The 20,531-nt window shown below is 41.0% G+C and overlaps 1 protein-coding gene across 4 annotated transcripts in view; it reads left to right on the top strand.

The window, feature by feature from the left end:
- UTRN (utrophin) overlaps positions 1-20,531 on the top strand; it is a 768,906-nt gene that overhangs the window by 137,199 nt on the left and 611,176 nt on the right. For all 4 annotated transcript variants that reach the window (XM_073672652.1, XM_073672651.1, XM_073672650.1 and 1 more), the window contains 2 exons: positions 2,073-2,248; positions 3,758-3,873. In XM_073672652.1, coding sequence (XP_073528753.1) covers positions 2,073-2,248; positions 3,758-3,873 — 292 coding nt within the window. The remainder of the gene's footprint in view (positions 1-2,072; positions 2,249-3,757; positions 3,874-20,531) is intronic.

Below are 20,531 nucleotides of genomic sequence, written 5' to 3'. Positions count from 1 at the left end.
TAAAACTTCTGCTATGGGGCCCCATGATTTCTATGTACGCTCCTGCTCAGACCCTATCTTTTTTATTGATGCCTCTAATGAGTATGTGCAAAGATCAACGTAAAAGGAGGGGAAGTAGAGTCAGCTGTGATAACACCTATAGTGATTGGTGGATCCTGGGGTATCAACTGTATGTAGATATGTGAGCTGTCATTGAAATTCTGCCTGTGATGATAATGAGACATCAGAAACTTTTTCGCTAAGGAATAGAATATATGAGTTAAAAATGGCACCAGTGACTAGTGTGAAAATTGCAAGATTTCTATATTTTTATACAGATTAAGATATGAAAATAAGCAAATATATTTTTAATAATGTAAATAAAAAATATATTTAACGCAAAATCTTGATTTGAACAAGAGGTCATTTTCTAATTCCCTTTAAAGCCAGATAGTCCGTACAGCAGTTCACCAGGAGACATCCTTGCCGCTCCCTACATGTTGTTGCTCACACAGACAGAATTTGAACACATTGGGGCAGATTTACTAAAGCTGTCTAACTTTTAGAAACTGCAAACTTAGACTAGACAGTCTATGGACAGTCAGTGCGCCAAATGTATCACAGGGAGTCATGCAGATTGAAAACTTTGGCACATCTTTAGACCATCTATCAGTTGGCTTATTTTGGTTCACTAACCAAAATTGTCGTGCAATTTTGGGTATGGGATTCAGGCCACACTCTTTTCCCAGTCACTTGGGGGCATCACCTACCCGTCCGCCCATCACTTATATCAAAACACATATCTAAATACATAATAAATGGCATGTGAGACAGTTTTATAGCCTTTTATGGGATTGTATTGGACCTTTGTATGTTTCCAAATTTTACAAATCCAACAGAAAAAAATGAACACTGTTCTTTTGGATGCTGTACTATAGAGCTGTTCACCCCTAAAAGCACTGCTTCCTCACAAAAATACCATATGAAGTGCCATTGTGAGGTAAGGTTAGGAGCTCTGTGTGTTACTTTACAAGCTTAAAGGGGTTGTCCAATTAAAACAAGTTATCAACTATCTAAAAAGCAGGTAATAACTTGGGTTTCCCACATCTCGAATTTACACCGATCGGTACATTTGGGAATTTTTATCATCGACAAGGAACTTGCATCCTTGTTACAAAATGACGCTGACGCCCAACCGTCTTTCCATTCATTCACTATGGGGCTACTGGAAAAAGCCATGTGCGTCACAGGGAATGAACGGAGCGCAGGTCAATGTGCAATGTTGCTCCATTCTAACAGGGATATAAGTGTCGCTTGATGCAAGTCACAACAGCCGGACCCCACTGATCAAGTTATCACCTATCCTGTGGAAAGGTGATGACTTGTTTTCCCTGGACAAACCCTTTAAGGCTTCCAGACAGTATAGAATTTCTTCCAGAACTGGAATATTTAGCAATTATATGAATTAGTTCATATTTCTATGTGGTTTTTAGTGACAAATGCAGTCTTGGTTCTCTTGTGGTACGTTTATGTTTTGTGTTAACCAACACTTCTCTTTTCTTCATCTTTGCTTCCTCACATTAATAGTTATTGAACCACGAGTTGTCTTTTAGCTATTCAATAATTACTGCACAGATGGTCACTCACCCTGTTTCATGGAAGATAGAAAATACCATTTCTAAATGTCTTCTAGCTGTTTAGAGCAAAAGTTCAACCTTTGATTTCTAGGCTGCAGCAGACCAGTCTTTACATACCAAAGAGAAGCTGTGGGAGAACATTGAAGTATCTCATTATTTCTTCCGTCAGTGACTTACAGAAGTCATGCGAAATTTCATGGCATGCTTCAATAACAGGTTTTAATGGATGAGAAATTCTTCATAAATCTGCTTTCTGTTGGGCTAAATGTGCCAACTATGACGTAGGGCATTCTGAAGAAAGGTTCTTTGCAGTAGCTCTTGATATCTGTTTTGGGCTTGACCCTTAGTTTAGCAGATTGCTTCACTTTACTACCACGTAGAGGACATGTAAATGGACACTTTATAGACGTTCCAGTAAAATTTATTTACTAACTGCCCTTACTGCCCATTTGACAGGTGAAAGATGTCATGAAGGCCATTATGTCAGAACTACAACAGACAAACAGTGAGAAAATTCTTCTGAGTTGGATCAGACAGTCAACAAGACCATATAACCAAGAAGTCAACGTGTTAAATTTCACCACCAGTTGGACAGATGGCCTTGCATTCAATGCCCTGCTGCACAGGCACAAGTAGGTGACATTTGTTCTGAAGTTTTGTCTATAAATCTCCTTTCTCCTTGGTTTAATGCAGCAGAGTTTGTCACGTAGTCATTGCTTATATTGTGGTGAAATTAAAGAGTAACCGTCTTTTAATGTCTTGATTTTTTTCATAAATCAATAGTACACGTGAAATTACGAAACTTTGTAATATTATCTTATAACAAAAATCAACTTCTTACGCATCCGGGACTGATCATTCATTCTCAAAATTCTCAATTCATGGGTAAAATGTGTTTTCAGTGAATACAGATTTTCCAATTACTGAGATAGGTGACAATTGGTTCTCATAAAGTTCTATGAAGAACTGAAATTCTTGCTACAGGAGAATGAAACAAAAAGTAAAACAACTCTTTGAAGAAATTTAAAGGTTTGCATTGAACCCCTCTCTTTCAACCTGTCAGATCTCTATCACATACTCTTCTTTATCATTAACATTTAGACACTTATTAATTATTTTTCACCTATTAATTGAGGCCTTAAAGGAGTGGTCCAGGATTAGAAAACATGGCTTCGTTCTTAAACACTGATTGTGTCTGTTATTGTAGCTCTATTACATGGGAGTGAATTGGACTATAGCACGCACAACATGTGGATAGGTTGGCACTGGTTTTTGAAGAACCAGACCCTCAGATTACAGACCTCAAACCAGATTTCCTAAAAGTAGGCCCTAGATGACATTCCATAAATAAAGTCATTCACTGATACAACCGCTAACACTCCTCTTCTCTGGAGCCTTGCCCCTCTGCCCTCTGTCTTTTGGACCTGCATAAATAAGTTTATGTGACCCTACCTGTGCAGGTCCTTCACACTTACGTGCCAGTTTTTTCTCACAATTTATGTCAGAAAAATGTGAAAATAAACGCAATTGTCAAATCTTTGGGAACTTTTTAATCTACAACTCAATGAAAATACTGCACTTAAGGCCAAGTTTAGTTGATGTAGTTCACTGTATGAGGACCTCCATGCCCAGACTGACTGTCTGTCTTCTGTCATGGGCTTACAGATTCATTCGTATGTGCCTATGAGGCTGTAAGGTGCGATCAGTCCAGGCATTGCTGTCAGTATATGGACCGTGCCATACCGCATCCGAAGACAGCCTTAATCTGCATCTCAAAGTAGTCAGGGCAGAATAATTGCACAATCATTTACGAATGAGCTATCATACTGGAATATTGGCTGCCGGTATGTAAATGGATCCTCTTTTGTAGTATACAAGATTTTAACACTATCAGTTATATGATGGTCTAGATAGAATTTCACTGGGTTTGTAATGGGGTGCAGGTTACTTAGATGGACCCCCTCCCACATACAGTATGTACATGCAGTTTTTTTTATTAAGAAGTTGCTTTGGAAACTGCATGCTTTAGATTAGTTATATTGCACATTTAATGTAGCATTGATCATTGTTTGAGAGTTTATTCTTTTTCATAGAACATTGATTGATTTATCTAATATATACTAACTATTTATTTATTGCAGACCAAACCTGTTTAACTGGGAAGACATAACCAAACTTTCTCCACTTGGACGCCTGGAGCATGCATTCACCACTGCCAAAAAACACTTGGGAATTGAAAAGCTTCTTGACCCAGAGGGTAACACTGACATATTTTACATTTCATTTGCATGTGTCAGAGCTGTGTCATAACTGTTTGGTAAAGAATGTGTTAACAGCTATAAAGTATACAGAAGGGCCTTTGTGAAATCCATTTTTGTAGCAGTACCATTATAGAAAGCAGCTGGATTAGCTTTATCTACAGTGTGAGTGATGCAGAAAAGAATGTCAAACAAGAGATTGAACAAGCAGGCACAAGGAAGCTTATAGGCAGGGGTGCACAAGATTTTTTGGTCCAAGGGCCACATTGACATACTGAACCAATCCCATGGAATGCTATTGTTTTTTTAAAAAGGTACTTACATGAATACATCACCAGAATCACCATCAATGCATTAATACATCACCGTAACCAAAATTTTGAGTATTTGAAAAGGATTTGGAGAATTTCTGCTCCAAAAAAATCAGTGTGAACACACGCTAACTTAAAATGAGTTTTTTCAATCAGAATCTCACCAAATTCTCCTATGAAGCATATGGATTTCTACATGTTTACAAGATTAGAACCACTGTCAGCACATGAGTGCAGCACCTGAACCACCATCAGTACATGAATGCAGCATCAGAACCACTGTTATTACATGAATACAGCTTCAGAACCACCATCAGTACATGAATTCAGCATCAGAACCACCATCAGTACATGAATGCAGCGTCAGAACCACAGTCAGTACATGAATGCAGTATCAAAAACACTGTCAGTACATGAAAACAGCACCAGAAACACCATCAGTACTTGAATGCAGCGCCTGGACCACCATCAGTACATGAATGTAAACAAACATCGGCCTTCATATTATAATTAGGTTACTGGGCAACCGGTTAGTACACTGTGCCCGCAACCCACATGCCTACTCTAAAGTATAATATAAAAACCAGGAGAAGCGGAGAGTAGATATGGCATAAAACAGAATTTTTATTTGATACAAATATAAAATTCAAAATATACAATCGAAAAATTATTATAATAGACAAAAAGTGCAGTGTGCTGGGAGAAACGACTGCTGCACCCTATCACATACCCCCCAATGAAGATTGCCACATCACAACATCATATATTATATTAGGTGGGAGCCCTGAATCAGGTCAGAAAAGTAGTATATTTGGCCTAACATTAGGTCCATTAGTTCAGAGGGCAAATCGCACTAAGTAATGCTTACCACTGGGTGTGATGGGAGGTAATGTGGAGGGCCGCATAAGAAGATGTCTCGGCGAATAGATACCCCGACGCACGTTTCGCAACTGCTAACGCTGGTTTTCTCAAGAGGCGTGCTCATAGCCGCCGAACAGGACCTTAAATGAACCCTCCCAAGGATCACATGGTACGCCACATGATGGGAATGAGACCATGTGACCAGAAGGTCCTCTACGAAATATGCTCAATGGTGCATGCGTCGGGCCTCACGGAATCCACATAGTACGGGCACTAGGCGTCAAACGACGACTCGCATCCAGGAATGTGCAGACACACATACCGGGAGCGTGCAGCCGATGGGAGACAGCCATGCCCGGGCCAAGGGGCCGGAGAACCACAGCGCATGCGCACCGCAAAGTGTGGTGCAAGGTATGTCAAATCACCACTGGGAGGAACAATAGGGAAAAAAATGTTACAATTAACAATAATAATTAACGCTGATAAATAGATTAGATCATCAGATAGACTACCTATATCATAATATAAATATAGACAAATATTTAACTGGGGAGGACAAAAATCCTGAATCTCTGTATATATAACATATGTAGCAAAGGCAGTCCAGTGATGAAAATGAATAAGATGGCAGGCCAAATTTTCTTTCCAGACATGGTAGTTCAAGAAACAGGGTCAGATCCCATTCAGATGCTAATCAAAGAAGAAAATAAACAAACAATAAACATAAATAAAAGAAGAACACATAAAATACAATTAAAAAAGAGCCGAGGTCAAACAAATGGGACTTACAGGAGAGCAAATAAATCAAACTATTTTTAAGAAAGAAGCAAATCCCAATACCTCATTCAGCCCCCGTGGAGCCATGGTGTCAAGATTAATGATCCACCTGGTCTCCTTCTAGGCCAGAAGTTTCCCCCCATTTCCTCCACGGGATCCAAGATGTAGGATATCTATCCCACGCACCCTCAGAGATTTTGGATCACAGTTGTGTTCACGCTGAAAGTGGCGTGGGAGAGTCCTAAGTTCCCGGTGGTCGGCCACCGACCTGGTCGCACAAATGTCGTGCACATGCTCCCGCACTCACACCCTCAGCTCCCTGGTGGTCAAGCCAATATAAATTAATTTACAGGCACACATTGCGTGGTATATCACATGGGTAGAACCGCATGAGATATAACTGCAGATCTGAAACTCACGGGAGCCATCGGATGAGGTGAAGGAGACCGAACGTACGACATTTGCGCATGCCAGGCAGTGGCCGCACGGGATGAAACCCACCATGGGTCCACGGGATCGAAAGGGATTTGTAGGTGGAGGCACATAGTGGCTAGAAACCAATAAGTCCCCTAGATTATTGGCCTTATGAGGAGTCATCAGGGGATAATCTCCAATGTGATCACGCAAGGAGGGCTCCGCACCCAGAACCCCCCAATGTCGGGAGAAGATCCGCCGCATCACCTCCCACTCATTATTGAAGGTGGAGATGTAGCGGACCTTCCCCGAATCGTTCTTCCTGTCCATAGGGACAGGGTACAACAGGTGGTTACGCGAGATACTCCGTGCCCTCCCATAGCCACGGCCGATGCACCTGTTACTGTACCCTCGATTTTTAAAGCTGTCAGTAAGGTCAGCTACCTGCTTCTCAAAATGAGAGTCGGTGGAGCAGATCCGCAACATCCTCAGAAATTGTCCGACCGGGACGGCCCTAATAGTTGATATTTGGTGTGCAGATGAGGCGTGAATCAGGGAGTTGACAGCCATTGGTTTTATGAAATACATCAGTCTGGATGCGACACTCATTGTCAACCTCCAGAGTAATGTCCAAAAAGGGCATTCTTTGATGGTGATTAGTATATGTCAACTTAATACCCCATTCATTAAGGTTCAACCGCCTCATGAACTCATCGAGCTCCTCCACTGTCCCCTGCCAAAGAAAGAAAACATCATCTATGTACCTGAGCCACGTCATGACCTGGTTCGCGCCTGCACGCCCTCGCCGCAAAAAATGTCCCTCTCTCAAGCTCCCAGGAAGAGGTTAGCGTACGAAGGCGCGCAGGTATCCTTAAAAAGAAAATAGTTATGATGGAGGACAAAGTGGAGGAGCTCGAGGAGGAAATCACGTGATGTGCCGTCCAGGTCGGAAGTCCTGAGGAAGAGGCGGACCGCCGCCAAACCGAGATCATGCTTAATGCAGGTATACAGTCTCTCAACATCGGCCATGACCATGAGAGTACTCTCATTCACAAGGACGCCATCAACCCGCCTGAGGATGTCCGTCATGTCTTTGATGTAGGAGGGTTGTGTTTCCACAAATTGCCGAAGATGATTATCGATATAGGTACAAACCCGTCCACTAAGGCCCCCCAGGCCGGACATGATCGGACACCCAGGGGAATTGAGGGCGTCCTTGTGGATTTTAGGGAGCAGATAGAATGTGGCAGTCTGGGGAAAGCGTACTGTCAATGCCTCGACGGTTTTCTTATCGATGATATGCTGCTCACAGGCTAGAGCCAGGATCGCCTGGAGGGTGGCGAAGACTGTACTTTTTGTCTATTATAATAATTATCGATTGTATATTTTGAATTTTATATTTGTATCAAATAAAAAATCTGTTTTATGCCATATCTACTCTCCTCTTCTCCTGGTTTTTGCATCAGTACATGAATATAGCGCCAGAACCACCATCAGTACATGAATGCAACGACAGAAATACAGTCAGTATATGAATGCAGCGAAAATACCTCCATCAGTACATGAATGCAGTGCCAAGCTTAGTACAGTGATCAATTGTAATGTCTGGTCCGACCCATATACATTTGAATTGCATGAATGTGCAATTCACAGTATGTCCATATCAATGGTAAGGAGATGCTGGGAGTTGTTGTTATCAGCCATCATCAGACTGTGGACCATTCTGGAACCACAGTACTAATGAGACCGTAGTCAGTATCACAAATAAATATTTACATCCAGGTACCTTACAGGTGACATCTTCTCTGATTGGAGTCATTCCCATCCCTTTTGTCTCCGTGTAGCACAGACGCCATGATGAAATTTCATTCCCAGAGCTTCTCTCTCCAGACTTGCCTCTTCTCCATCTTCAACAGCACATCCTTACACGGTGCCCTTAAAAATAAAAGCATAATTATACTGCTCCATAGATAAAAATATCTCCCATGCTCTGCCCCTGAATAAATAATTACCCCTCACTGTACTTCCTGCACAAAATACCCCCACACACACTGCCCTTCTCCGAAATATTAACCTACTCTGCCCATATGTATAATATCCCCCCACACTGCCCCTCTGTATAATATCCCCTCACACTGCCCCTCTCTAAACAATCCCACCACACTTCTCCTCTTTATAATATCTCACTCACATAATATCGCCCACACAACCTCTCTCCATAATGTCACCCCACATACTGCTCCTTTCCATATCTCCCCCAAACTGTCCCTTTCCTAGTCCCCCCCCCCAACTCTTGAGCTGAGTGTCATTTTACTGTGATCCGATTCTCTCGCATTAGAGAATTGCAGCACAGGTGTGGAGGAGACGTAGAAATTAATTTCTCCATCTCCTCCATTGCTGACGTCCATTGGACTGTTACATCCGAGTGCAGTCCAATGTTTAACACACACCCATAGACTTGTATGGGTGCGTGCGATCTGATTCTCGGATGCACTAGCAGCACTGCCCCATGGAATAACATTGGGCCTAGTGTTATCCGATAAAACCGTGTTATATGCCAGTGTGAACATTCCCTTAAAGTGTACCTCCTGATTAATATAAAATCAAGCAGATCTTACCCTACTGAGAAATGCTGGTCATAAAGGTAAACTTCACCCCCAAGCTGAATGCCTGGATGCCTGGATTTAACCACCTATATTTGAGATAAAATTTACATAAGTGCCATAATTATACCAATAAGCCAAAAAACTTCTAATCAGTCAGAACCAACGTAAAGAACAGGAGACGTAATGATTATTACCGTTTGTCAATTTTGGGCAGCTAGCTATAAACGATCATTATGTCTCTGGCCAGACCTCACTCGCGCTATGCAGTTGTGCAATTTTTCTAGGTCTCAGGAGTGGATGCTAAAAAAAGGAAAAAGTTAAAAATTATGTTTTTTTTTCTCCTTTTTTGGATTTTGTTAAAAAACCCTCAAACCTAGTCTGTAATGGCATATTCAACCGTCCATACAAATTGGTCTGAGATTGGATCGCAATGCGTGGACAGACCACGGGACTCTTGACCAGAGCGTGACAGTTTCATATATTTCCCAGAAGCTGTCATGCTCCGGTCGGGAGACCCGCGGTCTCTCTGTGCATTGTGGTCCGTCCTTGGACCGATGAGCACAGATGTCTGAATGTGCCCTCTGTAAGGCTTTCTGGTGCATTTACACGGGGAACGCTCATGCCCGATCATCCTGGTGTATATGCTGGCGATCCACAGCAGCACATCTTCCTGTGTGAATAGTGGCTTGAATGGTGATAACGTGATACTGTTTGGCGACAGAACATTAATATTATTGAACCTTCTGTCCCCATCATTGTTTGTCAGCCGGGGTATAAAGGATGGTAAATGAGTGCCAAATGGATTCTGTATAGTCAGTCGGTGTTCTTTAATTTTATATTGGTGGGACGAAATTGTCACCTCCCAATGCATTATTATTCTTCTCTATATTGCTTCAGGTCGAGGCGACCAATTACAATTGTGCAATAAGAATATTTTTTTTCCTGGCAAGATGACAAGAAATGAGCTGTATTGTAAACTAGGTTTCAGCTAGAACTGGATTATCAGGCCCATTGATCAGCTGACAGACAAGGCTCTGGTTTCTCTAACCCCAACCATTAACTGCTATCGCACCTTTAAATGATGTCCCTGCGACCTTTTAAGTCCTGTGGACAGGGGTTGTCATTAAGAGACAGCTCATTAGATTGATTTAATCTTTTAAGAAACCTGACTGCTGGATTACTAAAGTGCTGAGAACTTCTAGCATGACTTACATTTGCACACATTGGTTAACTGAGTGATTCATTTTCAATAATTGCATCATGTTAAGGGATTGTTCTTTAAGGAATTCCATAACATTTATTGAGTCTCACTTTAAAGGATATGGACAATTTTTCATGGAAAAGGTATATTTACATATCTGTGGTTACATTTAGTTAATAAAATTGCATTAAGTTTCGGTGCACAATCTTCATTTCTTCATTCATTTTTAGACTCCTCTGACAGGAGATTTTCTTGATTGAGAATAAAGTGATCAGCAATCTGACATGCCAGATCCTTATCTCTACCAACATAATCTGTCAGGGAAGAGTCAAGAGGCACCCATACACATTAGATTGTCAGCCAGGTTCAGCTGACTTTAGTCTAATGTGGTCCTTAAAGGGAACCTGTCAGAAACGTTAAGCCTTCAAAATAATTTATATGACTGTGTAGCTAATCAAAAGATAAGCCAGACGATCCCTTTAAGACCACAAAGTCCTGCTCCAGGAAGGATAAATTAGGTTTTGAAGTGGCAACTAGAAGTTCATTGAGGCTTGACGATGCACTCGAGCTTCTCAGCCTCACACTGTATTCTCTACCCAGCAGCACCCTCCCCTGGCTGATCGATAGGCCCGTTTTTCCTGATGCATGGACACTGATCTGTCAAACAGCCAAGGGACGGTGCTGCTATTTTGGGAATACAGCATGAGGCTAAGAAGCTAGAAGTGCCCCAATGCGCTTCCTAATAAAACTTTGAAACGCAATTTCTCGCTGTCGGTGCAATGCCTTGGGATTATAAAGGGATCGACGAGCTTATCTTCTAACCCCGTTATGCATGTAGGTGTAACAGTACATCCAAGCTGGGGTGACTGCATGTTAAGGGGGGCTCAGGAGCTGAGCTCACTCCACATGCGTCTGTTGCCCGCATCTATCTGTAATAGCCGTGGCTGGAAGTCATGTTTATCATTTAGATGCCACTGTCAGAGACTGTCTTTAGCAACTAATATTGAATGTACATGCTCTATATGGTAATAGTCATATATACAGTGGTGGCCAAAAGTATTGGCACCCCTGCAATTCTGTCAGATAATACTCAGTTTCTTCCTGAAAATGATTGCAATCACAAATTCTTTGGTATCATAGAATCATAGAATGGTAGAGTTGGAAGGGACCTCCTGGGTCATCTGGTCCAACCCCCTGCTCAAAGCAGGATTCACTAAATCATCTCAGACAGATGTCTGTCCAGCCTCTGTTTGAAGACGTCCATTGAAGGGGAACTCACCACCTCTCGTGGCAGCCTGTTCCACTCATTAATCACCCTAACTGTCAAAAAGTTTTTTCTAATATCTAATCTGTGTCTCCTCCCATTTAGTTTCATCCCATTGCTTCTAGTCTTTCCTTGTGCAAATGAGAATAAAGATGATCCTTCTACAATGTGACAGCCCTTGACATATTTGTAGACAGCTATTAAGTCTCCTCTCAGTCTTCTTTTTTGCAAGCTAAACATTCCCAAATCCTGCAACCGTTCCTCATAGGACATGGTTTGCAGACCAGTCACCATTCTGGTCGCTCTTCTCTGAACTTGCTCCAGTTTGTCTATGTCTTTTTTAAAATGTGGTACCCAAAACTGTACATAGTATTCCAGATGAGGTCTGACCAAAGAGGAGTAAAGACCGATAATGACTTCACGTGATCTAGACTGTATGCTTCTGTTAATACATCCCAGAATTGTATTTGCCTTTTTTGCTGCTGCATCACATTGTTGACTCCTGTTCAGTCTATGATCTATTAGTATACCTAAGTCTTTTTCACATGTACTGTTGCTTAGCTCTATTCCTCCCATTCTGTGTATGCTTTTTTCATTTTTATTGCCCAGATGTAGTACTTTGCATTTTTCCCTGTTAAAAACCATTCTGTTGGTTGCTGCCCACTGCTCCAGTTTATTTAGGTCTTTTTGAATCCTCTCTCTCTCTTCTCTAGTATTAGCTATCCCTCCTAGCTTTGTGTCATCAGCAAATTTAATCAGTTTACCCTCAATTCCTTCATCTAAATCATTGATAAAGATGTTGAACAATACAGGTCCCAGGACGGAGCCCTGTGGTACCCCACTTGAGACATTCATCCAGCTGGATGTGAAGCCATTTACAACCACCCTTTGAGTCCGATCACTAAGCCAGTTATGAATCCACCTAACAGTTGCCTGGTCCATTGCATACTTGGTCATTTTTTCAATAAGGATGGTGTGAGATACTTTGTCAAATGCTTTGCTGAAGTCAAGATATACTATATCTACAGCATTTCCCTGATCCACCCAGTCAGTGATTCTGTCATAGAAGGAAATTAAGTTAGTCTGACATGACTTGTTAGTTATAAACCCATGCTGACTCTGGTTAATCACTTCATTCTTATCCAGGTACTTACATACATGTTGTTTAATAATTTGTTCAAAGATCTTTCCTGGTATAGAAGTCAGACTCACCGGCCTATAGTTCCCTGGGTCCACCTTCTTCCCCTTTTTGAAGATAGGAACAACATTTGCTCTTCTCCAGTCTTCTGGGACTTCTCCTGTTCTCCAAGAATTTTCAAAGATTATGGAGAGTGGTTCTAAAATTTCTTCTACGATCTCCTTCAGTACTCTGGGGTGTAATTCATCTGGACCTGGAGACTTGAACTCATTTATGTTAGCTAAATATTCCCTCACAATCTTTCTGTTTACAGATAACTTGGATTCTTCTATTCCTTTAAAAGGACAGTGAAGATCAGTTGATGTTACATTTTCTTTCTGAGAGAAAACAGATGCAAAATAGGAATTAAAAAGTTTGGCCTTCTCAACATCCTCTCTTACCATTTCTCCATTTTCATCCTGTAAAAATCCTATAGCATCTTTGACTTTTCTTTTACTTTTGACATACCCCCAAAATCCCTTTTTATTGCTTTTGACATCTCTTGCAAGCCTTAATTCATTGTCAGCTTTAGCTAACCTGATACATGCCCTGCAGGATCTGCAGACTGCATTATAATCTTCTTTAGATATGCCTCCCTCTTTCCATTTAATAAACATTTCTTTCTTTCTTTTTAGCATGTGTTTAAGTTCTGTGTTCATCCATCCTGGTTTCCTTAAATGCTTCCCATTCTTCCTACTTTTCGGGATTGTTAACGATTGTGCTTTGAGAATCTCATTTTTAAAAATTTCCCATCCTTCCTGGACATTTTTGTCCTTAAGGACATCCAGCCATTGGATCCCTCCTATTCTCTTTCTGAGTCTCTTAAAATCTGCCTTTATTATTATCTTCATTTAATTTGTCTTCAATGAAAAAACACACAAAGAATTGTCCTAAAACCAAATTGGATATAATTCCACACCAAACCTAAAAAAGGGGGTGGACAAAAGTATTGGCACTGTTTGAAAAATCATGTGACGCTTCTCTAATTCGTGTAATTAACAGCACCTGTAACTTACCTGTGGCACCTAACAGGTGTTGGCAATAACTAAATCACACTTGCAGCCAGTTAACATGGATTAAAGTTGACTCAACCTCTGTCCTGTGTCCTTGTGTGTACCACCTTGAGCATGGAGAAAAGAAAGAAGACCAAAGAACTGTCTGAGGACTTGAGAAACCAAATTGTGAGGAAGCATGAGCAATCTCAAGGCTACAAGTCCATCTCCAAAGACCTGAATGTTACTGTGTCTTCCGTGCGCAGTGTCATCAAGAAGTTTAAAGCCCATGGCACTGTGGCTAACCTCCCTAGATGTGGATGGAAAAGAAAAATTGATGAGAGATTTCAACGCAAGATTGTGCGGATGGTGGATAAAGAACCTCGACTAACATCCAAACAAGTTCAAGCTGCCCTGCAGTCCGAGGGTACAACAGTGTCAACCCGTACTATCCGTCGGTGTCTGAATGAAAAGGGACTGTATGGTAGGATACCCAGGAAGACCCCACTTCTTACCCCGAGACATAAAAAAGCCAGACTGGAGTTTGCCAAAACTTACCTGAGAAAGCCTAAAACGTTTTGGAAGAATGTTCTCTGGTCAGATGAGACAAAAGTAGAGCTTTTTGGGAAAAAGCATCAACATAGAGTGTACAGGAAAAAAAAAAGAGGCATTCAAAGAAAAGAACATGGTCCCTACAGTCAAACATGGCGCAAGTTCCCTGATGTTTTGGGGTTGCTTTGCTGCCTCTGACACTGGACTGCTTGACCGTGTGCATGGCATTATGAAGTCTGAAGACTACCAACAAATTTTGCAGCATAATGTAGGGCCCAGTGTGAGAAAGCTGGGTCTCCCTCAGAGGTCATGGGTCTTCCAGCAGGACAATGACCCAAAACACACTTCCAAAAGCACTATAAAATGGTTTGAGAGAAAGCACTTGAGACTTCTAAGGTGGCCAGCAATGAGTCCAGACCTGAATCCCATAGAACACCTATGGAGAGATCTCAAAATGGCAGTTTGGAGAAGGCACCATTCAAATATCAGGGACCAGGCGCAGTTTGCCAAAGAAGAATGGTCTACAATTCCAGCAGAGCATTGTAAGAAACTCATTGATGGTTACCGGAAGCGGTTGTTCACAGTTATTTTGGCTAAAGATTGTGCAACCAAGTATTAGGCTGATGGTGCCAATACTTTTGTCTGACCCATTTTTGGAGTTTTGTGTGAAATGATCAATGATTTGATTTTTGCTTCATTCTCTTTTGTGTTTTTTCCTTGCAAGCGAATTAAATGAAAATAATAATACCAAAGAATTTGTGATTGCAATCATTTTCAGGAAGAAACTGAGTATTATCTGACAGAATTGAAGGGGTGCTAATACTTTTGGCCAGCACTGTATATATATATTTATATATGTGTATACACTGTGTGCAGAATTATTAGGCAACTTGTATTTTAGAGGATTATTTTCATTATTGATCAACAACTATGTTCTCAATCAACCCAAAAGACTCATAAATATCCAAGCTTAATATTTTTGGAAGTTGGAGTGTTTTTTTTTTTTAGATTTGGCTATCTGAGGAGGATATCTGTTTGTGCAGGTAACTATTACTGTGCAGAATTATTAGGCAACTTAATAAAAACCAAATATAATCCCATCTCAGTTGTTTATTTTCACCAGGTAAACCAATATCAGTGCACAAAATTTAGAAATAAACATTTCTGACATGCAAAAACAAAAACCAAAAAAATGAGTGATCAATATAGCCACATTTCTTTATGATGACACTCAACTGCCTTCCATCCATAGATTCTGTCAGTTGCTTGATCTGTTTTCGATCAACATTGCGTGCAGCAGCCACCACAGCCTCCCAGACACTGTTCCGAGAGGTGTACTGTTTTCCCTCCCTGTAGATCTCACATTTTATGATGGCCCACAGGTTCTCTATGTGGTTCAGATCAGGTGAACAAGGGGGCCATGTCATTAGTTTTTCTTCTTTTAGACCTTTACTGGCCAGCCACGCTGTGGAGTAGTTGGATGCATGTGATGGAACATTGTGCTGCATGAAAATCATGTTTTTCTTGAACGATACCGACTTCTTCCTGTACCACTGCTTGAAGAAGTTGTCTTTCAGAAACTGGCAGTAGGTCTGGGAGTTGAGCTTCACACCATCCTCAACCCGAAAAGGTCCCACAAGTTCATCTTTGATGATACCAGCCTATACCAGTACCCCACCTCCACCTTGCTGGCGTCTGAGTCGGAGTGGAGCTCTCTGCCCTTTATTGATCCAGCCTCTGGCCCATCCATCTAGCCCATCAAGAGTCACTCTCATTTCATCAGTCCATAAAACCTTTTAAAAATCAGTCTTAAGATATTTCTTGGCCCATTCGTGACATTTTATCTTATGTTTCTTGTTCAAAGGTGGTCGTTTTTCAGCCTTCCTTACCTTGGCCATGTCCCTGAGTATCACACACCTTGTGCTTTTTGATACTCCAGTAACGTTGCAGCTCTGAAATATGGCAAAACTGGTGGCGAATGGCATCTTGGCAGCTTCACGCTTGATTTTCCTCAATTCATGGGCAGTTATTTCGCGCCTTTTTTGGCCAACACGCTTCTTGCGACCCTGTTGGCTATTTGCCATGAAACACTTGATTATCCGGTGATCACTCTTCAAAAGTTTGGAAATTTCAAGACTGCTGCATCCCTCTGCAAGTCATCTCACAATTTTGGACTTTTCAGAGCCCGTCAAATCTCTCTTCTGACCCATTTTGCCAAAGGAAAGGAAGTTGCCTAATAATTAAGCACACCTTATATAGGGTGTTGATGTCATTAGTCAACACCCCTCCTCATTACAGAGATGCACATCACCAGATTTACTTAATTGGTAGTTGGTTCTCAAGCCTATGCAGCTTGGAGTAGGACAACATGTATAAAAAGTATCATGTGATCAAAATACTAATTTGCCTAATAATTCTGCACACAGTGTAGTACAAGCGGTCATATGACTGTAGGTGAAAAAGTGAAAAATAACAAAAAAGTTTTAAAAAATTGTAAAGTAAAATATAAAAATGGCAATTATTCCCTCTTTTCCCCCAATTAGAATTGCAAAAATTAAAAAAATTAAAAAAGTAAACATAGTTGGTATCTCCACACCTTAAAAGTCTGATTTACGTCATAACAAGAAAGGAAATCTAACCGCCATAATTTATGTTTTTTCGGTTACCTTACCTCCTTATAAAATTCTGGAAAAGAGGTCAATCTATGATATATTTCCCAAAATTATATCAATGAAAACGTCAATTTACCAGGTAAAAAACCAAGCCCTCTCACAACCCCATTAATGGAAAAGTGAAAATTTTACAGGTGTCGGAAAATGGCGTTTCATTTTTTTTCACCCCAGTGCAAGTTTGGTATCGCTATAATTGTGCTGATCTGGAGAACCAGGTTTCGAGGGTATTTTTACCGCACAATGAATGCTATAAAAATAACAGCCAAAAATCAGTGTTGAAATTGTAGATTTTTCACCCTTTCACCATCCTTGGAATTTTTTTCTTGTCATTCAGCCCATGATACGGTAGATTGAATGGTGTCATTCAAAAATACAACTAATCCCGCAAATAAAAAGCCCTCATACAACTATGTCGACAAAAAAATAAAAACAAAAATGTCTTTTGGAAGAAGAAGAGGTAAAAATGAAAGTCCAAATACAAAAAAAATGACCTTTTTGAGGAAGTTAAAGGGCTACACAATCATATCAAATGGTTTGGGACGATGGAGGGGGGTAAAACTTTCTGACAGTTTCACTATAAGAGAAGGGAGGGTGGAGAAACAGCTCGAGCGATTTCAGGAACAGTTCTGGCTGGATTTATATCTTTTTTTTTTTTTTTTGCAGATCACTCAGTAAGTCTCGGATTTACAGACACTGCAGCGACCAAATGGTTACAACATTTTTCATGAAAACTATTTAGATAGTTGTGTAACTTTGAATTTAATAAATAAATAAACCTAACAAACATGGTGTACATGGCCTTTAAAACATTTATAATGAGTAGTTTGTATTTTTTAATCATTTGTGATATTTACGGGCTCGCGTCCTCATGAGTTTGATGTGGTGTAGAACTTGTATGTAGTCAGCTGCGCATCCTTCACCTCGTTCGTACTGAATCTTTTAGCTTCTTCTGGTGTGTTTTGCTCCTGTTGTGTTACATCAGAAACTCAAGCCTAGTTCCACACTCGCTGCACTTAGGGAATATATATAGTTTAAAGAGCACATCATTTAAAGCCCCAGAGACAATCCCTCTGTGGAACATAACTGGAAATTAATCCGTCCAGTGGTTTTTCATTTAATTCTCTGAATTTCCTCAACAACGATCTGCCATTCTGAAATTCTTGTGTATTTGCAGCAATAGTAGTTTCACATATATTGAATGAGTAAAAAAGGGGCATTTATTCCGTATTTATGAGATAGGAGATGACTTCCCGATCACTGGGGATCTGAACACTAGGAACCCCATTGATCCCGAGAACAAGGGCATGGTGGTATGGTGGTCGACCATGTTCCCTATTTTTCAATTTATTCTTAATTGGACAGGCAGAGATAGCCAATTGCTGCGCTTGACTGGTCTTTGGCACACCCATAAAGATCAAGGGAGCGGCAGTGCACACGATCGACCACCACTCCATTCACAGTCACAGTCCTGGTTTTCTGGATCGGTGGAGGTCAAGAAGTTATTCTCTATCCCAAACCTATAGGCCAACAGGAATCTAATGAGTATGGTCATCTAAAAATTACCTCAACCATGTAAGCTGTTTGTTACTCTTGAGTCAAGCTCATGGTCCTTTTAATGTAATAGATATTATTACAAAATTGTGCTTACAAAATTAAGGAATTTCCTAACTAGTACCTTGGGGGTTAAGTAAAGTTTTTTGTGTATAGTAATGGGTGACATGGGTTGGTCCCTTTGCACTGATATTTTGTGTGATTTAAAGAGGTTGTCCACTACTATACATAATGCCCCCATCGATTTAAAGAGTGGAAAGAAGTGTTTTTGTCATTACCTTCCGTTGTCATTCTTGCCTGTGAGCGGCGCTATTGCTGGCCGGTCACAGGCATCATATGTCCCGGCTGCAGCCTGCTCCGACATCCGCTGATGTCACGTCAAGTTCTGGCTGCAGCCGGGCGTGACCCAGTGACATGCTCCCCGCTGATTGATGGGCTGTGGGTGGGGTTTCACATCAGAGCCCAGCATTTAGCCCGCGCTTTCTCTCTCCTCTGCATTCGTTGGGAAAGCGCGGGCTAAATGCTGGGCTGTGATGTGCGGTGAAACCACCCCCACATCCCATCAATAAGGGGGGTGCGCGTCATTGGGTCACGCCCGGCTGCAGCCGGAACTTGACGTGAAATCAACGGAGGCCAGAGGAGGCTGCAGCCGGGGGTCACATGATGCCTGGTGAGCGGTCAGCGATAGCGCCGCTCACAGGCAAAAATGACAACGGAAGGTAATTACAAAAACACTTCTTTCCACTGTTTAAATCAATGGGGGCATTATGTATAGTAGTGTACAACCTCTTTAAGGAATGTAGACTGGGAAGGAGTGTGTTGTGTGAGGTATAAGATCTGTTATATTTTTCCTACATGTCTGGATAATTTACCTGAAATAGTGAAATATTAAATGTAATTTTTCACCAGGTTTTTGCTACCTCATCTGAGAGCAGCACGATGTAGGGACAGAGACCCTGATTCCAATGATGTATCACTCAGTTTACTGGTTGCAGCAGTTGGGACACAATCAGAGTTTTTAGATGTAGCATGTAGCAGAGCTCAGAAAGCTAACCTCGCCCACACCGCAGCTTTTGTGTACATTGTATATTGACAGTAAGCTGATTATCAGAGGAGGGGGTGTAGTCAGATCATTTGGCATGATGGAACTAGTCTGGTCAGTGATAATCTGGTGATAAAATATTCATTGTATGGAAACAATAGCACACAGCCTAATAAGTGACACACCACTGAAATCTGTGTCTCAGCTGCTGCCTCATGCTGTCTTCAGATTACATACCTGCTGTCAGATTCCCTTTAACCAGGTTGAAAGCACCTGAGCTATATTTCATAAAGTCCACTAGAACATCATCATAAAATGGAACTTTGTTACATAGATGAAATGGGTTGTTCAACCTTATGGAATTGTTCCACGCAGCCTAATATAGTAAAGTAAAGTAAAATATGATAATGAGTAAGGGTATGTGCATATAGTGTCCTATAGATGCCGGTGTACCCACTGTTTTTGAAGTAGAACATACTTCAGGAAAATGCCAGCAGTGTTTTCCCTGAAACATTTTCTTTGGTGTCTTTTTAGTTGTTTTGGCAGCGGCTTTGCCACTGATGTATTTTTTTGTTTAAATTTTCTATATAAACTTAATATAAACTAGTGGCAGCTTCCAATCAGAAGCCGCCAGAAGAATGGTCAAGTCACTTCTTTCAGCTGCTTCAATGATTTTGAAGACCAATTCCAAAGCGTTATGTTACAACATTGCTGTGAATATGTTCATTATTTTTTTTATAGTTTATTTAGTGCTTTTTCAGGCAGAATTAGCCAGAAATAGACATGTGCACAAACTATAATACTCCCCTTATTAACTCCCTGCTGCCCTTGTACAAAAGATCTCTGTTCACACGCCTTCAGCAATGTTGTGTTATCATGACATGTGACCGCTGCTTGTGACATCATTGGTGCTGACCAAGGCCTGAAAGTAGAGACCGGTGGGGGACATGGAAAGTGTCAGCACAGGCACTGGTGAAGTGAATGCAACTTTTTTTCTTATTTTTGATCGTACACTGTAAAAACTAAAATTGTGACATTATACAATCTCTTTATATTTGACAACTGTGAATTGTCAATTCACATTAAAAAAAAACCAACCACTGAACACATTCTGTCTGAAATATTCTATTCTCTTGACACCTTTGTGTTTTCTGCCAGGTACATACATAATTCCTGCTGACCGGTTATAATGCATGACTTAAATAAATGCTATTTTTATTTATTTCTCTTATACCAA

The sequence above is a fragment of the Phyllobates terribilis genome, unplaced genomic scaffold (assembly GCF_046119375.1).
Source record: "Phyllobates terribilis strain yellow unplaced genomic scaffold, ASM4611937v1 Scaffold_3__8_contigs__length_932513732, whole genome shotgun sequence".
NCBI classification, from domain to species: Eukaryota; Metazoa; Chordata; class Amphibia; order Anura; family Dendrobatidae; genus Phyllobates; species Phyllobates terribilis.
The sequence above is the reverse complement of the archived record's forward strand: the minus strand, read 5'-3'. Positions and strand labels throughout refer to the sequence as shown.